This window comes from Liolophura sinensis, chromosome 13 (genome assembly GCF_032854445.1).
Source record: "Liolophura sinensis isolate JHLJ2023 chromosome 13, CUHK_Ljap_v2, whole genome shotgun sequence".
Lineage (NCBI taxonomy): Eukaryota > Metazoa > Mollusca > Polyplacophora > Chitonida > Chitonidae > Liolophura > Liolophura sinensis.
The window spans coordinates 23,393,611-23,419,602 of NC_088307.1; the positions used below are offsets into that span (position 1 = coordinate 23,393,611).

The window sequence follows — 25,992 nt, forward strand, 5'->3', positions numbered from 1 at the left end:
TTCAAGCGGGGGAGTTCCAGGATCTGTATGCATATAGTATTGAACAACATCGACTTTCTGGATATTTGAACACTTCCAATAAAAAGTCAGTCGAGATACACATTTTCCATGAACGACAACTTATTTCTTACTTTATATTCCTTCTTTGCATGGTGGTTTGTGTTCATGCAGTGTTGCTTGTGGAAATTGGTCTTGTCCGTTTGCATTGTTTTAATGTGATTATATATTAAATGCCTTACTGCTGGTCACCGTTGTAAAAGTGAAATATTCTTGAGTACGGCGTAAAACACCGATTATGTAAATAAATAAATAAATATTAATTATGATGACAACATAGCATTTTGAGCAATTCTAGGCCAGTGACGTCCAGTAAATTGCAACTAACTTCACTGCATTTTTTTTACCTATTTCTGCGCAAGCCATATATAAATTTAGTAACTGAATTATATTTGAAACGACAGACACTCTGTCACCCACACTAGGCTAGCGTAAACAGCGGCAGATACGTTGCAACATTTTAAACATCTACCCCTATATCTCGATGTATTTCTTTCTGTCTATTTACCTGCGCCTCACTACATCTGAAAATGAAGATATCCCCACCACCCAATCAGTAGCATAAGCCCCAATTTAAGAGTAAGTATATAAATTTACACTAAAAAGCTATATAAATGAAAATCTAGTAAGCCCTCTGAGATATGTTTTTTTCGGAATAGAGAAGGTTATAACTCAATATTTCAACCTTTAATTGACGATGGTAAATTAAATACTTATATATGGACTTAAAATTAAGCTTTTATTCATTGAAACAAAATCAGAGTCCCTTTGAAGCACACCTTCCTTTACTAACTTCACTTTCCCACTTCCATTAAAGCCAAAACACGCACGTGTCTGAAATGTACACTGAATAATACTCATCATACAAGATACTCCGCCCACTGCATTTCAGATAAAAATATCAACATCATATTAAAATTCCACATAAGGCAGACGTAATATTTGCTATTTAAACTTTATTTAAACTTTTTTATATTAATGCTTTGCTAACGGCCTGACCATGTCTTTATATAAGCTTATGGATATTTCAATCACAGTAACCGAATTATATTACCCTGTCACCTATACTAGGCTAGTGTAAACTGTTTCATTTTATTTGGCATATATACGCTATAGTCATACGAGAACCAAATTTTGAAAAAAATGTATTTCAGATAAATTACCATTATAATTGGCTACAAAATATTTGTTTTCTTCGAAATATTGGCCAGGAACAGCCAAATCCAGTAATTCACCAACTTTATATGATCTTGATCGATACAGAAACATGTTTTATTCAATGGTATTATTTGTGGACGTTTAAGGGGTTTATTACTAACACCTGTGTGTCTCTAAGCCAGCAACATGGCCATCTGGTGTACGTCGTATACATGCAGTGCTTGGTTGTATGGAATCCGAGAATGGCCATCTGCCCTACAATCCCCATCTCCTCGTTATCGTGTACCGTACACAAATGAATAGTTGTTGGAACATTTCTCATCCTTAATTATGAATGAGTGGAATCCGACTATGGTTATTTGTTCTATACGTTTGCGGTCGGTGTAGAACTAAATAAGTGTCGTAATATTTATAATCATTAATCGAGATGGTCTGGAATCCGGTTATGGTCATCTGACCTACATTTTACATCTTGGCAATCACGTGATCGTGTATATACTATACACAACCGAAGAGTTGTCAGACCATTTCTCATTATTAATTTAGACTTCTTGGAATCCGGTTATGGCCATTTGTCTTTGGTCGCCCATGCATAATTGAATAGTTGTCGTTATATACCTCATCCTCATCATTAATCGAGATCGTATGGAATCTGGTTATGGCCATTTGTCTTTGGTCGCCCATGCATGATTGAATAGTTGTCGTTATATACCTCATCCTCATCATTAATCGAGATCGTATGGAATCTGGTTATGGCCATTTGTCTTTGGTCGCCCATGCATAATTGAATAGTTGTCGTTATATACCTCATCCTCATCATTAATCGAGATCGTATGGAATCCGGTTATGGCCGTTTGTCTTTGGTTGCCCATGCATGATTGAATAGTTGTCGTTATATACCTCATCCTCATCATTAATCGAGATCGTATGGAATCTGGTTATGGCCATTTGTCTTTGGTCGCCCATGCATGATTGAATAGTTGTCGTTATATACCTCATCCTCATCATTAATCGAGATCGTATGGAATCCGGTTATGGCCATTTGTCCTACTTCAGTCACATGATCGTACAGCGTACATTTGTCTTACGCTCTACATCATGCCACCCAGGTGATCGTGTACATCTCGCATCCCTATGGAGATTGTATGGAATCTGGTTATGGCCATCTGTCCTACGTTCTATATTATGGCACCCAGGTGATCGTGTACATCTCGCATCCTTATGGAGATTGTATGGAATCTGGTTATGGCCATCAGTCCTACGTTCTATATTATGGCACCCAGATGATCGTGTACATCTAGCATCCTTATGGAGATTGTATGGAATCTGGTTATTGCCATCTGTCCTACGTTCTATATTATGGCACCCAGATGATCGTGTACATCTCGCATCCTTATGGAGATTGTATGGAATCTGGTTATTGCCATCAGTCCTACGTTCTATATTATGGCACCCAGATGATCGTGTACATCTCGCATCCTTATGGAGATTGTATGGAATCTGGTTATTGCCATCTGTCCTACGTTCTATATTATGGCACCCAGATGATCGTGTACATCTAGCATCCTTATGGAGATTGTATGGAATCTGGTTATGGCCATCTGTCCTACGTTCTATATTATGGCACCCAGATGATCGTGTACATCTCGCATCCTTATGGAGATGAAATCTGGTTATGGCCATCTGTTTTACGTTTTGCATCATGGCAGGTGATTGTGCATATAACGTACACAACTAAATAGTTGTTGGAACATTTCGCATCCTTGATTGAACTTGTATGGAACCCGGACATGTCCATCTGTCCTACGTTCTACATCATGGCTGTCACGTGATCGTGTGCCGTACTCAATTGTCAACGTGTTGTTGAAACATTTCGTATCCTTCTGGAGATTGTATGGAATTTGGTTATGTCCATTTGTCCTACGTCCTACATCATATTATACACCCAGATGATCGTGTACATCTAGCATCCTTATGGAGATTGTATGGAATCTGGTTATTGCCATCTGTCCTACGTTCTATATTATGGCACCCAGATGATCGTGTACATCTCGCATCCTTAAGGAGATTGTATGGAATCTGGTTATGGCCATCTGTCCTACGCTTCACATCATGGCAGGTGATTGTGCATATACCGTACAAAACTGAATAGTTGTGGGAACATTTCGCATCCTTGATTGAGCTTGTATGGAATCCGGATATGTCCATCTGTCCTACGTTCTACATCATGGCTGTCACGTGATCGTGTGCCGTACTCAATTGTCAACGTGTTGTTGAAACATTTCGTATCCTTCTGGAGATTGTATGGAATCTGGTTATGTCCATTTGTCCTACGTCCTACATCATGCCACCCAGATGATCGTGTACATTTCGCATTCCTATGGAGATTGTATGGAATCTGGTTATGACCATCTGTCCTACCTTCTATATTATGGCACCCAGGTGATCGTGTACATCTCGCATCCTTAAGGAAATTGTATGGAATCTGGTTATGGCCATCTGTCCTACGTTCTATATTATGGCACCCAGATGATCGTGTACATCTCGCATCCTTCTGGAGATTGTAAGGAATCTGGTTATGGCCATCTGTCCTACGTTCTACATCATGGCACCCAGGTGATCGTGTACATCTCGCATCCCCGTGTGGAATTGTGTGGAATCCGGTTATGACCATCAGATCTGCATTAACCCAAGGATAAAGGTAAGTTGCTGGAATCCAGACATCGCTCCTTGGTTGGGGCCAACAGTCAGGTTCGTCGAGCGATGGTTTATCCCGAGTATTCCGATTTACTTCGGCCATAAATTAATCTAACCGCAATCGTGTCAGTGAAATACAAGAAATCATGTGGAAAAGAAATCAAATGAAAGCTCATGTAGATGAGAGATAATCTATCTGCCACATCAGATGTTCGATATGTGGAAAACCAAGGTGATATATCAGGCTTCGATACATTCTCGACAAAAAAGCAATGCCTTTCGTGTGATGTTACATGAATTTTGTAGCTTTTTAATTTGCATCAACACTACTGAAAAGTTTCAGGAAATGTCGTTTGAATGTTATTAAAAATGGAAAGCACAAACACAATTACATGATTATTGTCCAGGCTACGGAGATCTATACATTTTTTTTTTACAAATACTTAATTAAATGTGTGAAAACGTTTGAATTCAGGCGTGGTAGTCGCATACATCACTGTTGTTATCGTCATCCTACTTACACTCCGAGACAAGAGGAGTTTTCGCTTAGATTTAATTGTATATAATTTGCCTCTTGTGATTGTTTTCATATCTCAAGTCTACCGCTGTTTTTGTTAGCACCCTTCCCGCTGTTCTATCAAAAACTAGCGCCTGTCACGCTGGAACTCCAGGCTGACACGTGCAGTCTTAAATCCTTGACCAGTTAGGAACTGTTGGGAGCGAAAAAAAAAAAACGGATCAGCGGACTCGCTCACATTTTTGCCACTCCGATTTCTCACAGTTTTTCTATTAAAACAGATCGCATATGGAAAACCTCGGTTGTGTTTTGATGAAGCGTTCGAGGAAACAGTTTGTCTAAACAGCCAACCCCCGCGATTCCGACCGGCTCGGCGTAATATCTGTTTGTTCTGGGTAATCGAGAGACCCATGCTTATTTCCCTACCCCACACTTGCCAAAACACAGAACTAGCCGTCCAACAGATGGTTCCCATTCTCCACACCGTCTGTTCCCGTCCTTACAGCGTCTGCTCAGGGTTGGTGAAGAGGGAAAGTCTTGTGTTTAGGTTGGATGTGTGTGATGGGGTGGGGTGGGGATGCATAATAGGGAGGGGTGGAGTCTTGGAAAGGTTTAATGCAGCAGGGTACGGGATAATGCGGATGAACTTGTGACAAGTATTATAATGAAATGCATTTAATGCGCGTTCCAGCATATTAGAACCGTTTCTTTGAATGCATACAGTGGCCTGATATGACGAAAAAGTGTAAGACATTGTCCAAACTTTCTTCTGCTTACTTTCTTCTATTTCATTTCATCTGTTTCATCCCTTCAATATCTTCCGAGGTGCATGTTCACAGTCACCTCTACAATACACCCAGTCACGCGCTTAGAGGGTTTGTAAGCATTCTCGTGCTTGTATTACCTCTATGGATGATACATTTACATTAATTGAAATGTATCACCTGGTTGTTTATCATGTAGACAGATATCTATTCTTCAAACCTGACTTTGATTTCATAATAAAAATTTATTTATTTAATAATTTGATTGGTGTTTTACGTCGTACTCAAGAACATTTCACTTATACGACGGCGGCCAGCATTTTGGTGGGAGGAAACCGGGCAGAGCCGGCGGGAAACCCCAAACCATCCGCAAGTTGCGGCAGGCCTTCTCACTTACGGCCGGAGAGGAAGCCAGCATGAGCTGGACTTAAACTCACATAATAAAATATAGATGTATATATGTATGTATGTATGTAGGCCTATGTATGTATGTATGTATGTATGTATGTATGTATGTATGTATGTATGTATGTATGTAAAATATGAATTGTAGACAGAAAACATGATGAACTCAACTTATTTATACCTGAGTAGTTTCATCGTATCTTGCCGGTTTCTCATAGCTTGATTCATTTGTAACGTTTGAAGTCCAATTTATGCAGGAGTGCTAAGAACATGCACAAACATGTAGTCATGTACTGTAGTCTAGTAAGAAAACATGTATAGATACCTCCAACTGAGAATGATTTTAAGGTGAGTGTTTAGTGTTAAGCAAATCATAACATTTATTATGGGGAATGTTACCCAATGCGTGTCTAAATATTAAAAACGAACCTCGTTTATCTTATGAAATAACGGGTTTATATACACAGGTATATTTTTTCAGTCTTCATGTACAGCACCGAAGTTACGCAAAATCCTTTTCATGGCATACCTTGCATAATATTGGTGTTTCGGTGACAAAAAAAATGAAAATTTATGTTATAGATAAATCACGTTTTTTTTTCTCAAATATCCCCGTATACACAATGCACCTATACAGCTTTTCCTGTTATCCTAGTGTTATGATATAAGAGCCACGAAAAGTTGGCATACATCTGTATTATTTACCCCATGTTGACTTTATGACATTTTCCTTCACTGAGCATGTTGTGTTACATATACATGCAAAAGAAGGTGTAAAAAACAAAACAAAAAAGAAATAACAATAACAAACACTTTATAATACAAGAAACGAGATGTGCTCGACAGATAAAAAAAAACTTAAAATTACAGGAAACATTAGTGAACACGTAGCTTGATTACATCCGCTGTCGTTACGGGAAATCAAGCCACTTATTTCTTTGCTTTTTATTTATTTGATTGGCATATTATGCAGCGCTCACGCAAGAAATTATACAAATAACGGATAACGGAAGTCCATGAAGACAACTCCAAAATTCAATACGGATTGGTAGTCAGTCTGGGAAAGTTTTATTTACAAGTATAAACGACATTCAGTGAAAGTTTAATTACTTTCGAATTTTCAGGACATATTTAATAATTTTCTAATTCAATTGTTATACTTACGGGCGTATTTAATAATTTTTTAATTCGAATGAGCGTATTTATTATTTTAGCTATATTACAAAGAATGGTCATGAAATGTTATAAGTTCATGAAGGAAACCTGTGTAGAATTCGGAGGAGCCCTCGGCATCCATACGTTATACAAACGTATACGTTACAAACCATGCCGCTCATGCAAAACCACGGCCATACAATACTGTCAATCGTATCTTCGGACATTGGGGTAGCTTCTTACGTTCAATGGAGACCCTATAGTCTAATCTGAATAGATCATTGTCATCGTGTAATGAATAAATAATATACGTTATAAAAGTCTTCTCACAATCCTCTCGTAAGCCGGACTGAATAAACGAGTCTAAATATTGATTCGAAATGGAATTTTGTTCAATCTTCGGAGAACCAATTGCATTATCTTATGTTAAGTCGATCAGTTGGTTTATGCACTAGCTGAAAGAGATCACATTAGTCATTTGAAAATACGGATTATTGAGCACAATATATAAAAAAACCCGATGGCGTTTAAACCATAATCATTCTTTCGTAATATTAAGTACGGCGTTAAACCCTATGCACTCACTCACTATTTCGTAATAGCGGATGACTTTTCTGATTTTTAACGGAGACTGATTTTCTTACTACAACAGGGTATCTTATATATAATAGCTACACATAGGTTATGAAAGTCCGAGCGTGTTTCAACATCTTGAAATATTTAATAAAATACAGACAAACATCATAAATTGCACATATATTTTATTTTACATCAGTAACATAACAGAGAGTCGTGATTCAGTTTCCATTTGTTTTGCACCCAATCTTAGTACAGAGGGCAAGAAAATTTATGGTGCTTGTATATTGTATATACACGAGATTTTGAAGTATTCTTATATGAAGGACTTGCACGTCAGAATCAAGCGTGGAGTAAAATATAACCTGTTTCCTGTTTATACTTTCGAAGACATTCACATCGGAAATAACTTCACTTCAGAGCATTTTAACTGAAATTTACAAGTCTTTTTTCGATACCCAAGGATTTAAGAAAACAAAGAATTTCTAACAGATGGAAAAAATAATTGGTCGAATGATAAGAAAGAAGAAAAGAGTGTACGTATGCTCGCTAATGGGATTTACTGCCCATTTGCTCGGAACTCTTTCGCTTTGCTTGAGTTTTATGCATTCAGGATACTTCCTGGAAGCAGTGAGATATATCACTGCATACGAGGAGAAAAAGTTCAAACCAGGAGGAGATAACCATGTACCCTTTCCGGAGAAAAACATCTTCTAGCGCAGGGGAAAAAAGTAACAGTCTGGGCCTGAATCATGAATAGGTGAAACCACAGTAATGAAACAATGTGTTAATTTTTTTAATAAGTCCATTGTCAGAACACTTTGCTACAATCATAGAAGACATTCTAGTATCACTTAGCCAGGCCCAACGGACTTCCTGTTAAATTTAACAGATTATGTTTTGCGTCAAGAAATAAAATCGTGGCAAAAAGCCCTTTCCTTTTTGTTTAGAAGCAGCCGAAAGTATTTTTACATTTCCCAGATATATACCGTTTTCTGTGAAGTATCCTATCAACACAAATATATTTCAGAGTTGACTAAAAAGCACAATTATATCCGGTGAGATTGAACCTTGCATCGTCCCAAATTTTGCTTAAATCACTGAAGACCAAGCCAACTGTGTAAATAGCACGACTTTCTTGGGTGTAATTATATCTGCTTTTGTTTGTGAGAAGTGACACGACAAACATTCATAACAGACGTAAATAAAATTTGTTTACAAGAGTTCAAATTACTTTCACTCACAGAACATAACATAATAAATAAATACAGTTTTCTTAACGGGCTTTTCAATTCCCAAGTATTGCCCAGTGGCAAAAACTTTTCTCAGCTCCATTGTCTTTATCTGTACTGATTCAAGACTCATTTGCCCATCGTTTTTTGCACTGTTTTCACCCACTGGAGCTTTTTTTTATCCACACTGTTTCTGAACACTGCACGTTTGAGTTTGTTTAATTATAATTTACAACTTTCTCACAATTTTTCTCTCAAATCAGTAAATGTCACCAAGTCATGTGACGTCACACCACATCCACATACGTCACACATGTACGCCCCACACTCAGATTGTGTTCCTTCAACAACATTGCCCGAGCACCTTTCATCAGAAGTGTGATGATGCGATTGTGAGCAAACGTCACTAACTACGTGACGCCAATCGGGACGTCAAGCCATAGCATTCAGTGCGCATGCGTTGAAAGTCGACGACGACTGATATCGGACCACCATTTGAGAAGTAGCCTACAACAGACCTCCACTGTTACGCCTAAATGCACATACTGTGCACAATTTATTTTTTTTCATGATCACAAACCCAGCACAGACCACATTACTTTGTTACGAACACAAGTCACATATTTTGTCATCAGAGACATGGTCCCGGACGTCGTTGTCATGGTGACCTCTGGGAGGTCGTTTTAGTTGGCTGGTTACACACTGACCTCGTCCGCTTGGCAAGGCGATTCCGCCATTTGCAGGAATGCGGCTCGATTGGCGTTCTCCGCACACATTTGTACATCTGCCCGTGTTTTGACGAGTCTGATCCACGGCAGCTGTCAGCAGGTTGTCTGGGATGCTAGCGAGCCGAGATGACGGTCTTATCTAGGAAAACTCCGACAAATTATCTCCATGTTCATTCAGTTGATGGAGGCGATGCTACTGGTAAAGAGGTCCGGCAGGCTGTTGCTTGACTGGTCCGGTTCTATTGTCGAGCTGTGGAGGTCCGACAGGGAGGGCGAGGAACTTATTTCTGACAGAGACGGTGACGGCGAACTGGCCATGTCGCCCATTGAGTCCTTCACACAGTCGCCATCCTCGCCCGCATTTTCGTCTCCACCTAACCCGCCCCTGTCAGATTCTAGTTTTATGAGATTTCGTCTGTACTTGGCCCTGGCATTCTGGAACCAAACCTATAGTTTATACGCTAATCAGAGAGTTGTCTCAAAAAACACAAGCAAAGTGAAATAACACGGTCTTAAGAAAAACAGCAAATCAGTTAAATACATAAAAATATACAAAAAGAAAATAGCAATATGTGAAACTTACATTCGGAAATTACAATGATAGCAATTATCTGAAATCAATTACAACAATGATGTGAATTAATATTTATTTATCGATTGATTTGATTGGTCTTTTACGTCGTACTTAAGAATATTTCGCTTATACGACGGCGGTCAGCATTATGGTGGGAGGAAATCAGGCAAAGCCCAGAGGAAACCTACGACCATCCGCAGGTTTCTGCCAGACCTTCCCACTTACGGCCGGAGAGGAAGCCAACATGAGCGGAATTTGAACTCCTGAATTAATAAGTATGCTCTCCAGTGGTAATGGTTTCGTACTAAGAGTAAAAATATAGTTCTGACCAAAATTTATGGTCATATTAGATGGACGAGAAGACCTTCGGCTACAGTGTAGTAAAACGGAAGCGTCATGGCATGTTAATAGAGACAGCAATACCATCATATCCAGGTCATGCTGGCTTCCTCTCTGGCCGTACGTGGGTAGTCGTGAGTTTCCCCCGGGCTCTGTCCGGTTTCCTCCCACCATAACGCTAGCCGCCGTTGTATAAGTGAAATATTCTTCAGTACGGCGTAAAACATCAATCAAAATAAGTAACTAAATAAATATTTCAGACAGATTATCTCGAGCTTTTTATGAACAGCATATTAACAGAGTATACTCAGCGTTTGTCTCTAAAGTTTTACTGACCTGCAGAACTCGCTTAGACAGCCCTGTTTTCTGTGCCAGTTGTTTGAGGTCTTTGGCGTCAGGGTTGTGGTTGAGGGCGAAGTACGACTTCATGGTCCGCAGCTGGTGATGCTTAAATGAGGTTCGAACCCGCTTTTGGCGTGGTGGGGGCTGAGGATACGCGTCTCTGTCCAGGACCTCCTGTGAGCGATCGGAACCATCCGTTGGAACCAGACCTGCAACAACAACATCATCAACAAAGGTAAGGGAATGTAGCGAAGTCAAATAGTTTTATGCAACACAGTTATTTTCAAAACCAAAAATAGTTCTATTCCAAGTTGGAATGTCAGTTCCACACCTGCAAAATTGTCGTGTGCTTTGAATTTTGTTTGGAGCTCACCTCATAATGAGACTAGATCTATTAGCTGTCCTAACTTAGGTTTGATTAGAACAGGCCTATAATATATTAGCTGCCCTGGAGACATTCATGAGAATAGGCCTTTAACAGCGGGCATGGAGACATTATGAGAGTAGGCCTTCATTAGCCTAACTGCATGGAGATATTCTAAGAGTAGGCCTATATCAGTTGATCGGGAATCATTATGAAAATAGGCCTGTATCAGCTGACCTATAGAGACATTATGTGAATAGGCCTATAATATATTAGGTCGCCTAGAGACATTATAGAATAGGCCTATATTAGAGGACCTACACAAGAATTTTTCTGAGAAGACATGATATGTGAGCCAACTTTTGATACTCATCATCAGGTGAGTTTGCAATGGTAGTTATTAAGGACTATATGCATATACTTGTTAGAAATATTATTTGATTGTTGTATCTAAAATACTATAATTCTATATATTTGAAAATTGCCGGTTATTGCTGTTTAAGATGTGAGGATTTCTTGTTTTAAGTATTGACTTGGAACTATCTGTCTTGATTGACGTGTGTTATAGGCACACGTGAATGACAGTAGCAACGGTTAGGTCTGCAGAAACAGTTTTGGCTATGTACCCTGCTACACGAAACTCCTTGTACAGTACCCTATGCCCTTGAGGTTTGCTCTCTGGATGTACCATCCTAGATAAACTAACTCTCCTCTGGAGGCACTTCTGTCTACCCTTAATATCAAGTGTTTGTTAGTATATATAGGCATGACGAGTTGTTAGCACTGAGTGACTTGTCAATGGTAAACCAAACCACCTTACACGCCTGAGGCATGAAAAAACAACACAACCATTATTCCGGATATAATTGGCTACACAAAGTAAAACTTCATTTATTCCATTGGAATGTGTCTGTTAGAAGACATTATTCCACACTTGAAACTTTTGCTGGTTTTCTTGGGTTGGGATCTGCATGATCCCCTTCATAATATGTATGCTTATTTATCTTACGCCTTATCCTTTAGGCTGTGAGAGTGAAAGATTCCTGAGTACCGCGTAAAACACCAATCAGATAAATAAATAAATCTATGATGTACGTCTTCATTATATTAGGCTTAAAACACATTACCATTATGTTCTACATGATTTTGAGCGAAGTAAAACTTTATCTATGGATAAAAGATTATACACATCACAGAAAGCATTATCCCCGATAGCAATTATATAATAAGTACTTGCATATTTATTTGATTTATTTGAACGGTGTTTTACGCCGTACTCATTTTCATTTGTTCGACCAGCATTATGGCGGGATGAAACCGAACAGAGCCCGGGGGACACTCATGACCATCCGCAGGTTTCTGGAAGACCTCCCCATGTACTTTCGAAGAGGAAGCTTGTTGTACTCCACTTTTTCCCCTGTGCATTCCATTTGCTGATGGTGAACCAATTAACAAAGGCAGTTCGTGAACTATAGAATTTAAGATATTCTCATGTACGTTATACCTATACACATAGACCAGGACGCTGTCATAATGGCCACATTTGAATGATGTGAAATTACAGTCAGCATTGATTGAGGCACCAAATATTGTTTACCTCAAAAATCATCATGAAAGCTTTAAATGGTTGGAAAGCCTCTTCCGTTAATCGAAATAAATGATTATTTGACTTGGTTATATAGACAATTAGACAAAGTGCTCTAATCCAAAAATTCGATTAACCATGTGTGTCTTGAGTAGCCAGGATTGGAGTAGGGCTTGGCACGGTATAGAGAGTTGGGGTGAGGAGTTAAGAATCCGGTGGGAAACTGTGACGACCCTTAGAGAGTTCGTAAGAGGACTGTATTTTTCTGTTGAGCTTGAAACTGGACAATCGACAATCATTCATGCAACACACACCAACTGTATAATCAAACAAGCTTTTTGAAATGCTTTTCGTCGAATCCTGTCGACATCTAAATAGATTTATTAATGGAATCATCGGGGCGTGACCGTGTTTCCCTCTAACTGATAAACCTACAATTATCCGAGTCTATCAACAATGCACATTTGTTGTCGCGCCACAACACAATGGAACAAATAAGAGATTCGGACACTGGTCTCCTTGGCAAGTAAGCGAAAAGCGGACTATCAGATGACCGACCACGCCAATGGGGCACTGGCATGGATAGCCCGAGACAAGGATGGTGGGACAACAATACGTGTCGCCAGTGTCACCCAGAACATCTGTTGGCTTCTTCTCTTTCTCGCCAACGTAAAACTGAAGAAACCAGTTCTCGGAATGCCTCGCATTCGTTATAGTTTGAATGCTAATGCACTGGATCTGGAGTATGCCTGTAGCAATTTGCTACTATTTATGCATTACCATGTACAGTTAGAACAAAACTCTAACTGAGGTAAAGTGAAAAGAGGCCGTATTTCACCGGCTACGTGTGACCATTTGCCAACTATCACACTGTCGTCGCTGCTCTGTTTCTATGCTGTAGGTCGTACTAATACTACTCTCTGTTTCCTCCTGTCTAACTTTTATTTGCACTACACCTTTATTAGAAACATTACATTTTACACACACTCAAGCCTTAGCGGTTACACATCTCGAGGACCATGATAAAGTCTCACAAGTTGGAGTTTATTTCTCGCGACATTTACAGAAACATCTCTGCATTTTCCACTTCTAATGCGTCGTATCTTTCGAGAAGGCGTACCAAAAAGAAAAAAGAATGGTCCCATTCGCCTTCCATATCTTCAGCATCGCATATATGTTCACGAGAGCAGAGATCGTTGTTAAACTGTGTCCATTTCGACCATTTGCGAATGTCTTAAGAGTGGAGACGATATGTCGGGGAAAATCTATACATTTCACGACCTATATATACATCCAGCCCTCCCACCCATGAGCTAAATGCTTGACAACTGACCTCGTCCAACATTCGTATACAAACTCTTGCTTATTTCACTAAAAGTGCTTTTAAAAAGATCTTCATGTACAATAGTGGATCTAATATCGCCCTGAAAGCCTTTTATACTACCCCCGAGAAGGTGAAAGTAAGATGGCAGTGCGTTTAGGCCTATATGCATACTGTGTAAACAGCCCATGCGCTATTTGCCGAGTCAACTTCGTTGTTAATACGTCTTCTGTGTTCCTTTTTAGAAACCGTTCGAGAGAAGCATGAAAGTCCATTTGGCCCACTCTGGCGGGTTGTTCGATGACAAGCCTCACGGCTTCCCTGGCAAAGAAAGCCCGGGTGTATGAGGAGGACTTCCGTGGGACGGGGTACACGCATGCCCGCGACAATCGCCCGTCATCGCTGACAAGCTATAAGGGTACTATATCTGATGGCAGGCAGATATGAAGGGCAAATACGTACATTCTTCGGCGTTGGAACGTCTTGCAGGGCCGATTATTTGCCGTCTTGATAGCAGTCAATAGCCGTATAACTGTCAATGGAACTGACTACTTTGTTCTATAAGCAGCTTATAGAAAGTGTAAAGCTACGCCATTTATGTCGTCTTCCATGCGGTGCAAAAAAAAAAAAAAAAAACCAGGACTGACAAGTGAAGATTGCTGGCTGACCGCCTGTTTGACTTGCCCTTCATTTTGACAGCACTGCATTTTAAGTGTTGAGTAACTATCATATTTGCTATCAAGTCATAATCAAAACCCACCAAACCCAATTGAGATCTATGTCATCGCTCCTCAGCTATCTAAGGTTGCCGAACAGACGTGGCACAGGCTGTCACCGCTTGTGAGTTATGGGTTATTTCACTTTAAATGTCAAGATGAGAAATTTACACAGAATTCAAATAATGATGGCAGATATGAGACAAAACATGTTACAAAAAAAACGGATAGGACGTCGCAAAACAACTGCCCATCAATCGTCTGCCACATCTCAATATATAGCAATCAAGCAATGTATGCCTGTGTTCGTCAGCACAGCAATCGTCTATCATGTTACCCATATAGCAATCAGGCAGTGTATAAGGCAATATTTTTCTGTCCAACAACCGCTTATCTTTGAAGCAATCATGCAATGTATGACAATGTCTGTCTATCCAAAAATCGCCTATCTGGTCATGCTTGATACAAGCAGGCAATGCATATGTTTGTCTGCCCAGCAGTGGTCTATCGCGTCATCGATGAAGCAGTCAAGCAATATATGGCAATGTATGCCAGCTCCGATTACCTATCCTGACATCCACAGAGAAGTCAGGTTATGCAAGGCAATCTTTGCCAGTCTAACAATCACATAACATATCACATCATTCAATAAGGTAGTCTATCTGTCTATGTCCGACAACCTTCGTCAGCCCAGCAATGATCTGTGATCTTATCCATAGAGCAATCAGGCAATATATTAGACAGTTTCTCATCAGCCATCTATGATTCACAGAGCAATGTTTGGCAATGTATATCAGCCCAGCAATCAAGTATCACGTCAGCTGATAAAGTAACCAAGCAATGTGCGGCAATGTTTGATTACCCATGCAGCGATTGTTTCTGATACAATTCATAGGCAATCTAGAGGATTTCCTCTTAAATTAGACAGACTGTGATGGTCTTGATACCATCATAAAGTCTGCATTCAAGTTTTATCATTTCCGCTACATATATATTTGAGCTAGGATTTAAATTTTGGACTTTATATTAGGTTAACAACAACTATGCAGGAATGTGTAATAAATTACAATTAACGCCACTGCCTTCAGCCATGTTGCTATACGGGGCGAATAATTTGTTATTTTTAAGCATTTACATGAACAGTTAAAATAAAACCCTGACTGAGGTAAACTGACAACAGACTGTATTTCACCGGTTACTGGTAATAATTTACCAATTATCACATTTGTCGTCGCTGCTTTTGATTTACTATTTATACCGTAAGTCTTTGATGACATTGTCACAGATCTCACTTGGGAATAATTTACTATGGCACCCATGACCTTATACACCGAACAATATGATATTTCCAAAGAACGTGCGTGCGTATATGAGAAAATACACTGGAAGAGGAAAGGCCACTTGGATATCAGCTTCTATTGAAGTCCTCTTCTCGTGGAGCGGATGTAACAAGAGGGAAGCTGGTCATCCAAAAACCCAAACCTAGTTCATAAAACGGAAGCAACTGAACAAGACCGGAATTGGACCGTTTCCGGAAAATGGCATGGAGAGTGGGACACTGGCAGACGTTCAGTAGATTTTGCGGGGTGCCGATCAGGTTTAACGTCCTTTGCATCAAGGGCGTGTACAACATGCACGTGACGAATGTCAACTCATTACAATATCAAGTATTAAATGTGCCACACAACTTGTCCACTACATGCTAAAACACTCGTTTGAGACGAGACAGAATTATAAGGAAACGACTTAAAAGTTACAACAGTTTGCAGTTATTTCTTTTCAACCTTTGTGTTAGGCATACTAATGTGCATATCCTTAGCTTCTTTGTAATACACCTATATTTACCTATATATTTACCTATCATTAAAGTAAAGATGCGAAATTCATGAATACAACCGTCATATACTGGACTGAGTCTAAAAAATATACCTAAACACATGGTTACAACCTAAGGCCTGATGATTGTACAAAGATGTAATTCATGAATGTACAAAGATGTGATTTATATATATGCAAATATCATCTATATTCGATAAGACATATCGAGGCATTCCCTGACGATGATTGACAATTGTCCAACACATAATGTTCGAATATGAGTCAGATGATGGATTCACTGAAGACAGAAATTCAAAGGCGCCACCACAGTGCACCTATCAAAACTTTTGGAAAAAAGAATTTCATTATCAGTTGAAGACAAATTGAAAATACTAAAAAAAAGAAAAAACCAAGTATAACTTTTATGAAATTCGTTAACAAAATTATGAGCGCTGAAGAGGAAGGTCATTATTTATTGTTGGGGGGTGTGGTGGCAGTGGGATAAAATTGGAATAATAAAACGGAGTGAGAGAGAGAGGATGGAGACCGAAAAGAAGACGACAACCCGGTATAGCTTGAGACGTATCTCCACGATGACACGTCCTTTCAGAGACGGCCAGTCCGTTAGTTCTGTGGAGAATAGCTGACACGTGACCAGTCGGGTGGAGAAGTGGCCACCCCGGGGGGAGAGGAGGGGGGGGTCCCGTCAGTTCCTCAGTACCATCTTGAGACGACAATACAGCAGCATCTTCAGAGAAAGACCCCGGCCGATGAGGGGGTATGTCCGCTAGGGCTCAACAGTTTGAATCGCTGTGTGAATAACACCGGGGTGGCAATTATAATTAATTCCAATTACCCGATTTTCTCTTTTTTCTTTTTCCATAATTTTCTAATTTTATATCTTTTCCATGTGGAGAAAGCTTCACGTGAACGACGTTTCTGAGTCGGGGCTGAAGGCATCTCTGTGTCCCTTCGCCAACCCTTAGCTGTTCCCCCCCCCCCCCCGTCCTTCAGTGATTCTTAAGGATGTCTTCTGCATCATAATTGGTTTCATAAAGACGCTGTATTAGTTTTATACAACGCCATGTCTATACCACACATTTCAAGCATTTTCGTATATTTCGTGAAAATATCATCAGTGATTTAATTAATACATTGTATATTTTCTACAATATGAAATTAATAACAACATCTGAACGTATTGGAAACATGCCGCCTTCTTATTAAATGCTGGGAATTTAAATCTTTATATCTAACTTTACAATCGGATTGAATTGCTGTGTGTCCAATCTGAGAGTATAGGTCTAAATTGTGCAGAAAATATGCAATTTCAATACAGGTAATGACTTCAATGTTAAATTATTAAAATGTATGGGAAAGCACAGGCAAAAGACAAAGCTGAGCGCCCGTCTCATCAATTCAACACCTCTTCATCGTTAATAGCTTCAAGGCGGGATAAGCATCCTCGAACTAGCTGTTTTAAGGATAAACGATTTTCCAAACTTCTTCCGCAAGAAAAGGTGTCGATCCTACAAGCATAACATGCTGGTTTTTAATATCGACATACATGTAGTCGATAGGGTATGTAAGAATTGGGAGTACAGAGGCCAAAATCGGGGATCCACAGTGTCAAGAAAATATCTTGGCTGTTCTGACTGTATTCACAAGTACGCGTCAAGGGCTTGCCACGTAATCTACTTTGACGTTCACTAGCTCCTTGCACCAAGAGGAAGTACATGAGTCGCGGGAAACGACGGAGGGAAACAAGCTATTCTTCAAAGGGAACAAAACCAGCGCTTGTATAACACTGCAGAGTCGGTTTGCCTGTCATATAAATTAGCTCGTTGTATATTTTTTTCGCACAATGTTCCTCAGTAAACATGTAGTTCTTCGTGGGGTGCAACTGTAGCAGTGTTGCCATCAGCCACAATGCACCCTTGTAAGGCGGAGATTGGTGAGCTTAGCTTATAATGAAACGTCGCCAAGGGTTGGTAGAAATGATATCAAAAGCGGCATTATACCTAAACTTAAAAAGCAAGTAATCCATGCGTCGAAACATTCGACATTCGTAGACCTGCCGTCAACCAATATGGACTTCCCGTTTCCATAATCGCAATACTAATTCTCCAAAAAGACGCTTAACACAAACCACCAAAGAACTAAGAAAGTATATAAAGTACCTGATTAGAACGAATCACGCAAAGAGAAGCAATCAACGGTTTTCATTGGTGTTGGAATGGCGCAAGTACGTTTTAGGAGAATGAGTGAAATCCGTACTCAAATCGTGTAGCATGCTAGTAACTAAGATGGCGATAATAAAATATGTATCTCTGCTGCTCTTTGATTTCAACTGCCCATATATCCAGCGTGTCGACCTAATTCAACTCGATAAATATACGTCTCTTAACCCTAGGTTATATCCGATCATTCCTGAAAGTAACAGTAAACACGTTGTTGTCTCTAAGGCTATCTACTATCGCCTAGCTATATAATCTATAATCAATACTTGTTATTTATTTAATACGGCGTTAAACAACAATTAATTATATAAAATAAATAATAACTTTTTGGATCGGAATGTAAACTCATTGAGTTTTATAATTAACCAATTTAACGCTTATACGCTTAAGTGCTTTCCTCAACGTGATTATCATTAAATTAGAGCGATAAAGTAACACGTATAATACAAATTGTTTCTAGAAATATTTAGTAACTTTTGGTGGCGCACTTGTTTCATTGTTTTAATTATATGTACAAACTCATGCATTGCACAAGTAACCGCACAGTTGTTTCCAAGCATAATTTCCCGAGAATCCGCCTAGAACCAAAATTAAGAAAAAATCCTCATGCGAACTGCTAAACGAAATTCTAGGATAAATGAGCTAGACATAAGATATTCGATGTTTGTTATACAAAGTACTTCGGTATTGCAAGACCTTTAATGAATCCTTTAGGGTTTGCTTTATCGGCACCTCTGGGCGTATACGGCGGTCTCGTCGCGAACGGCCCTGGCCAGATGGGAACGCCTTGACTGGCAGAGCGATGAGCCGTCAGCTGCCGTCCTGCAGGCCGAACGTCGGGCAGGCAGACAGCCGTTGAAGGCAAGAGAAGGGGCAAAAGCGTCGTGCCAGCCCCGCCTAGATTCCAAGTCCCTGACAGGCGAAGTAAATATTAGTTCTCTTTTCTCCCACAGACTATGTTACTGTTGTACAAACAGCCCCGTGGGAGAGAGGAAGAGGGGTGGGTGGGGGTAAATAGAATGACGGCTACACATAGTGATGGTATAGGACAATGTTTGATCCGTGCACAGGACATAACACGTAAATGTACTGGTCGTATGTGAACTACCATATATTACGCTCATGGACCAGTTGGCCTTATGCGAAAAAAAGATATTTTTATTTGTATTCCATATCATTTTTGTCAAAGTTTTTCCCCCGCACATATCGCTTTAAAACCTTCAGTGTTGGTTAAACGGGATATCATATAGGCCTACCAAGTAGACATCGATTATTGCTGATGATGGGCACATGGTTACTGGCCAAAGTCCAGGGTGTACTTTCGCACAACTTTGTGAATTTATTCTCTAGTACAGTACGTCAATGATCTTGCCTCGTGTAGAATGTCCATTGCGAGGTGATATATGTAACAAACTTACGTTTTGTCGTAATACACTGTCACTTCTTTCGAACTATATACCAGTATATCAATTTTCGGATTATAAGACAAAAATCCGTATTCATGATTTGAGGAATGAGTATGTATTTGAGCTTTCTTCATAACATTCTTATTGTAAATAACTAAACTATTTGCTAAATAGGAAAACAATCATCTAGGATTTTAGGTGGATAATTTGATAAACTGTTCTTGGTGCACTGCTTGCTTGAAAGTTTGTTATCTGCATAGCAGATCTACCATATTCACATTTTCGTCATCTTAAGGTTTATATGCACACAAAATAGCCAAATTGTCGTAAATTAAGAATCCACTATAATGATGTTTAGCCCTACACACTTTAAATACTTGGATTGATTTTGAATGTCCCAAGTGGGAAGTACTTGCCAGATGCCATATTCTACAAACCCGACCTTCTTGTTTGCTTTTACTCGCGTTATTACTGAACCAACGAGAACACATATATCATTATATCAAGCGAAATCTCACTGGTTTATTTTTTTAGTTGAACAGCACAATAATAGAAATGGCTACGTCCAACATATTACAACGGAAATAAATAAGCCTAGTCGGAGCAGTTTTTTTCTCTTCGACTTTCCAAAATGAGTAGAAATTTTAAAAAAAGAATAATGCATCAGTTTTGTTCATGACGTGGTATATGTATTATTTTTGACAGTACCTTCTAAGTTTGCAAGCGGGAAGATAGGTTTTTGTGTAGACTTGTACCTAGGTGGATGGTATCACCAACGCTTGTCTAAGAAAGATATTATACCCAAAGATAAATTACCTGAAATGCGAACCAATGCTTTCCGAGAAAAGTCATGTTAGTTTCCTTTATAGAGTTTCGCGGAATGGCGGATGATCCATCACCATGACATTACCGCGTCTCGTGCTCACGTGGTTTTGATCACGGGTCGGCGAGAATAAAACATACCCGTCATATTTCTGCTGACGAAGGCTGAGAACCTTAAAGATCTGAGCATCCCTTCAAGCTGTCATAATTTGAGAGCAAAAACACCTCTAGTGCGCCAGCGATGTTTAACGGCATATAAAGTATGGTGTTCGGAACACGGTCTCGTGAATCATCGGAAAGCTCTCGGCAGGGCGGGCGGTGTTCTAAGTTTCAAACTGCCAAAATCAACGAACTAGGACTTGTATGTAAGTTCCTACCAGATGTTCAAGATTCAAGAAACCGTGAGGCCAAGTGATAAAAAAATGAATTTTCTGTTTGCACCCAACTTGCAGAAAAGGATATTTAATGGAGGTGTTACAACTATGTATACAATGATTTTCACAAACATTTCAAAAGGCATTTATATTAGAGCTTATACCAGACTGGGTTTTTTTTCTCAAGTTATTAAAAGCTGGCTATAAAAATCATTACCATATATTTTTCAACGAGAACAATGTGGTTAGTATAAGCTAAAATTAACCATTTTATGTAGAAGTCTTTACTGCAAAGTATACTAGATGTGAGGTGTATTGCTGTCTTAGTAAGTTTGTTTCAGTGGGGTTGATAATTATTAAGGTGTCGCTTCGTAACAAGTCGATCTCCTCACAGACAGTTTTAGTGCGGTCATAAGTTAACAGTGCTGCTTCACTGGAACCCCTTACCGAGGAGAGCAGCTACGGTGCCTCACTGGACCGCCATACCGAGGAGAGCGGCCATGGTACCTCACTGGAACGCCATATCGAGGACAGCAGCCATGACGTCTCACTGGAACATCATACCGAAGGCAACAATCTTGATGCCCCAATGGAACGCCATGCCAAGGACGACAGCCATGGCGCCTCCCTAGAACGCTATACCGAGCACAACTGTGTCCTCACTGGAACGCCATGCTGAGGACAACAGCCATGACGCCTCTCTGGAACGCCACACCGTGAAAAACCGCTCAAATCTTCGACCACCGGGCCGACCTGTGTATACTTCTGGCCTATCCTCTTCGTGTTAAAGGATACATGTAAAGGATATACTTGTACACAAATACTGCATTTATTCTTCAGGCCAGCTTATCCCCCTCCCCCGCGCCCCTACACCCGCCCCAATTCGGTCTGTTCACCACACCCTCGCCCCCATTCGCCCAGACCCATTCGGTCTATCACCAGCACATTTCTTTTTAAACAGAGATCATCGTTGACGTCACCTCTACACGGTACCTGATTTCCTGAGTGACCGGAGCATTCAGAAAACTGTACTTTGAGGCCATTTCTACCTCCAAAACTGAAAGTTGAAAAATTTGTTTGTACTATTATATGATAATACAAACACACGATAATCACACTTTACATATGATAATCTGCACATTAAGAAATAAAACCAAAGCGTTTCATGTTCCCTTAAGCACTAGTACTGAGACTAGACATCTTGCCAATTTTAACTGGCAACTCTTTAGCTTAATTTGACTCAGAACTAAACTAAGGATCCTCCACTTAAGATGCGATTCCTATAACCACTGCATATGCCATCAAAATGCGGTCAATAATCTTTTTGAATCCACCCTTAAAACTGTATAGCTTGACTTCTTTCGCTTTACAAGGTTGGGATGTGTCACGATAAAAATATCACAGTTTCTCACGTCAGCATTATGGAGGGAATCATCACGTTGACTAAGAGTTTGTTGATAATCTTTTTCGACCTTTGACGCGGTCCAGGTTTTATATGCCGGCGAATTAACTGTGACATAGGCCATATGGGCGAGTAATCCTTCAGATGCATGATGGGTATGCCCCGATGTAATACACCAGCTCAAAAAAAAAAGGATTTGAGTGAGAGATACCTCCCAAATCATGAATAACTGGATGTCTGTACATTTTCTGCCAAAAGAATCTTGCAAATTTTTTTATTGGGAAACAAGCCCTGGCTTCCTCATTTTGCATGATTCCGTCCTGCTTTCGTAATTTATATACTATCTTAGTTGTTTGGTGGTTTGTGTTATACGTCGTTTTGGAGAATTGGCCTTGCGATTATTGACCTGGAACGTCCTTATTGGTTGACGGCTGGTATACGAATGTCTGTATCGATGCATGGATTGGATACATTAAGTATTTATACAATGTTGTTGTCCGCCCCTCCAACATTGCTCGTCCTAATAAACAACAGGTTGCTAACCGGGAGTAATAATACCTTTTTGAAACATGTAGTGTTTTGGATACAACAAGTATTTACACCACGTTTCTTAACACCTAATTATATTTATGCCTAAAATGCGGGACAAAGTTTATGTCAGGAATTGTTTTATAAAATTTGATGACTTCATGACGCCACAAAGTAAAACAGACCCTCTTGACGTACTACATGTATGACCAAGGCATAGAGTACACCGAAATAAAATCTTGTCTGATAAGTTTGTAATTGTTATGATTGAATAAAGAGAGTGGGCTTTATAAAAAAAATATCTTTTAAACTAGATCATAAGAAAAACAGAGCGAGAAACAATACGTTTTGTCTGTCAAGCATAACGTCGATTGAAGAAAAGAATAGGTGGAATTGCACCTCGCGCATGCGTAGTCTTGAAACTCCCCTCTGCATGGTCAATTAACTCAAGTGACATTTTCGGCTCAGAGTTTTCTTCAAATGTCACGGATCGACACAGAAGTTATAAATCGTCGTTCTCTGTAGCATATGATTTGAATGTTGATTTTCATGAGAAATCCAGTCGTCCTTGATGCGGTTAGAAACATCGCCACGTGCGTGCCTAGATACGAGAGCTCAGCCCGGATCGGCCATGACGCTTAAGTGGCTTCGTTATAGGACTGGCAAAATGGATGCTATCGGAGAACGGATGGAGGGGTTCAGACTCTGAGAGAACGTGAGTGCAGAGAGAAAAGGGAGAAGGATTAATGGGGTGGATGGGGGGTGGAGGGGGAGTTTGGTACTGACTGAACTTGCGTGTCTCAACTATAGCGACATCTACGGGCCGAATTTCATAAATATATGTGGATTGCGTATACTCCGATAGTCAAATAATTCACTCAAATCGATGAGTGAATGACTGAAAGTACATGTAATAATATTTGCGTTATCGTCAAATTCGTCCTTATGTCCGGAAAACAATAATGATAGAACAGCTGCGCCACAAAATAAAGTGGGTAACTAGAGTTTCATCGCAAAACAAGCAAAAGGCCGTAGCATCATACCACCATTATATTCCACGCGAAGGCCTCCATTGGCCTATCCACATCAAACTGTAGCACACACTGGCCTATCCACATCAAACTGTAGCACACATACGTGAAACATATATCCAATCTATATTGTGTACCACAAATTCAAGGGTGTATGAAGATGTCTGAAATATTGAACTGCTTGAACCAGTTTGCCAGAAAGTTGAAAAAATACCCCACGGATATAGGGAATCCAATATTCGTTTGATACTGTGAATGCTTTTTGTGCGTCTAATAATAAGCTACGGTGGTAGTGGTAGTTTGTTTAATGGTGTTTCCATTCTAATGAATGATGCACGCCACCATCAGTGCTGAAACCACGTAGTGTTCACATTAATGTATTATAAAATAGAGGTGAGAATGAGCTACACTCTAAATTTTCTCCTAGCGCATGGAAGTTTTGAAGACTCTACCAGACTTCTTGCCAGGCCTTAAAACATTGTCTGGGCGGGGGTCTGTAATGCCAGCACAGAGTAGATCCGCATAATAGCGATGTTTCTGGAGAGAAATAATAAGCTACAGTCGTCGAGAAAATTATTCACTTTCGCGTGTCCTGTTAAAAGTTGATTAAAGCTTTCACCAATCTCTACAAATGGGTATTGTCTTGAAGCCTATTCTGCTTCAGCCATGGTGCTAAGGTGTGTATTAGCTGCCACTTTTGAAATATTTAGATGAACAGTTGGAAGAAAACCCTAGCTGAGGTAAACTGACAGGAGGTCAAATTTCATCGGTTACCTGTGATCATTTACCAATTCCAAATATCACACTGTCATCGCTGCTCCGGTTTCCATGGATATTGAAATTATGATATCACCTTGTGAAGGGGCTATATGTAGTCCTATAAACGAATTTCTGAGCTGGTTATTTGCTTTCAAGAAAACTTCTTCAAACATCGTTTAAAGGTCATATCTTCCAGCTATACTCCTTGCCACGCCTACCCTACACCCAACTCTGAGTCGGCAGAGCGGAAAACTGGGCGCCGTGCGCTAACAGTTTTAAGACCTGCTACTGACGGCCAGCGACAACAAATGCCTTTCGACTTGAAGACATTGAACATTTCAAGCCACATGCAAACTTGTTGGTTTACGTCCAGATACATTAAATCCTTGTGCACCGGCAGAGTTGCGAGGCACAGACCTTTCAGCCATTATGTACGGCGACTGGTTCACGGCGAAAACATGCTCCGGAAGAGAGTAAACCAGCAACTTGGAGGCCATCTGACATTTCTTACGTACAATAAATCTTTGCCCCGCTCGACAACTATCGATCAAGCCTAGCGAGAGACACGGCTTGTACGAGCGGCAGTTCGGTAACGATGCTAATTTGCCACGGAGTGTCCGCCGCGCGGAGAGCGCCCGTCAAGGCGGAGTTCTATCGATCACACAGCATTTCCCTCTCCCGCCTAGTCGTAAAGGACGCGTTTCCTACACATTACATTCTAACATATTTTAAAGAAGAGAAACAAAAGAAATCTCTTAACAGTCGGCATGTGTGCTTAAAAATACACTTGATGAATCCAGTCTTCATCGATCCGTCGTAAATAGAAACATAACCTGAGTGAAATACAGCAAAATTATGGAAAAAAAATCGCTGCTTCGAATGGAGACAATAAAAAGATTGACGTCTTGCGCAGCATAAACGGAAAAAGGATCTGCCATCGCTGCAGCCCAGTGTCGTAAGGAAGAGACATCAAACCCTCCAATTAAAAATGACAAATAGGAAATATGGGTTGATTAAGATACGTTTGGGTTGAATACAGCATCTTTCACGGACATGCTTTATATTCATGCAGCATAGCGTAC

The 25,992-nt window shown here is 40.0% G+C and overlaps 1 protein-coding gene across 3 annotated transcripts in view; it reads right to left on the bottom strand.

Annotated features, from left to right (window-relative positions):
- Window positions 1–8,843: 8,843 nt before the first annotated feature.
- Window positions 8,844–25,992, bottom strand: part of LOC135480433 (LIM/homeobox protein Lhx9-like) — a 42,498-nt gene continuing 25,349 nt past the window's right edge. For 2 of the 3 annotated variants that reach the window (XM_064760265.1, XM_064760263.1), the window contains exons 4-5: window positions 10,539–10,753; window positions 8,844–9,736 (exon numbers count right to left, since the gene is read on the bottom strand). In XM_064760265.1, the coding sequence (XP_064616335.1) occupies window positions 9,464–9,736; window positions 10,539–10,753 (488 nt within the window). In that variant the 3' untranslated portion in view covers window positions 8,844–9,463. The remainder of the gene's footprint in view (window positions 9,737–10,538; window positions 10,754–25,992) is intronic. The other variant, XM_064760266.1, reaches the window with a different exon arrangement.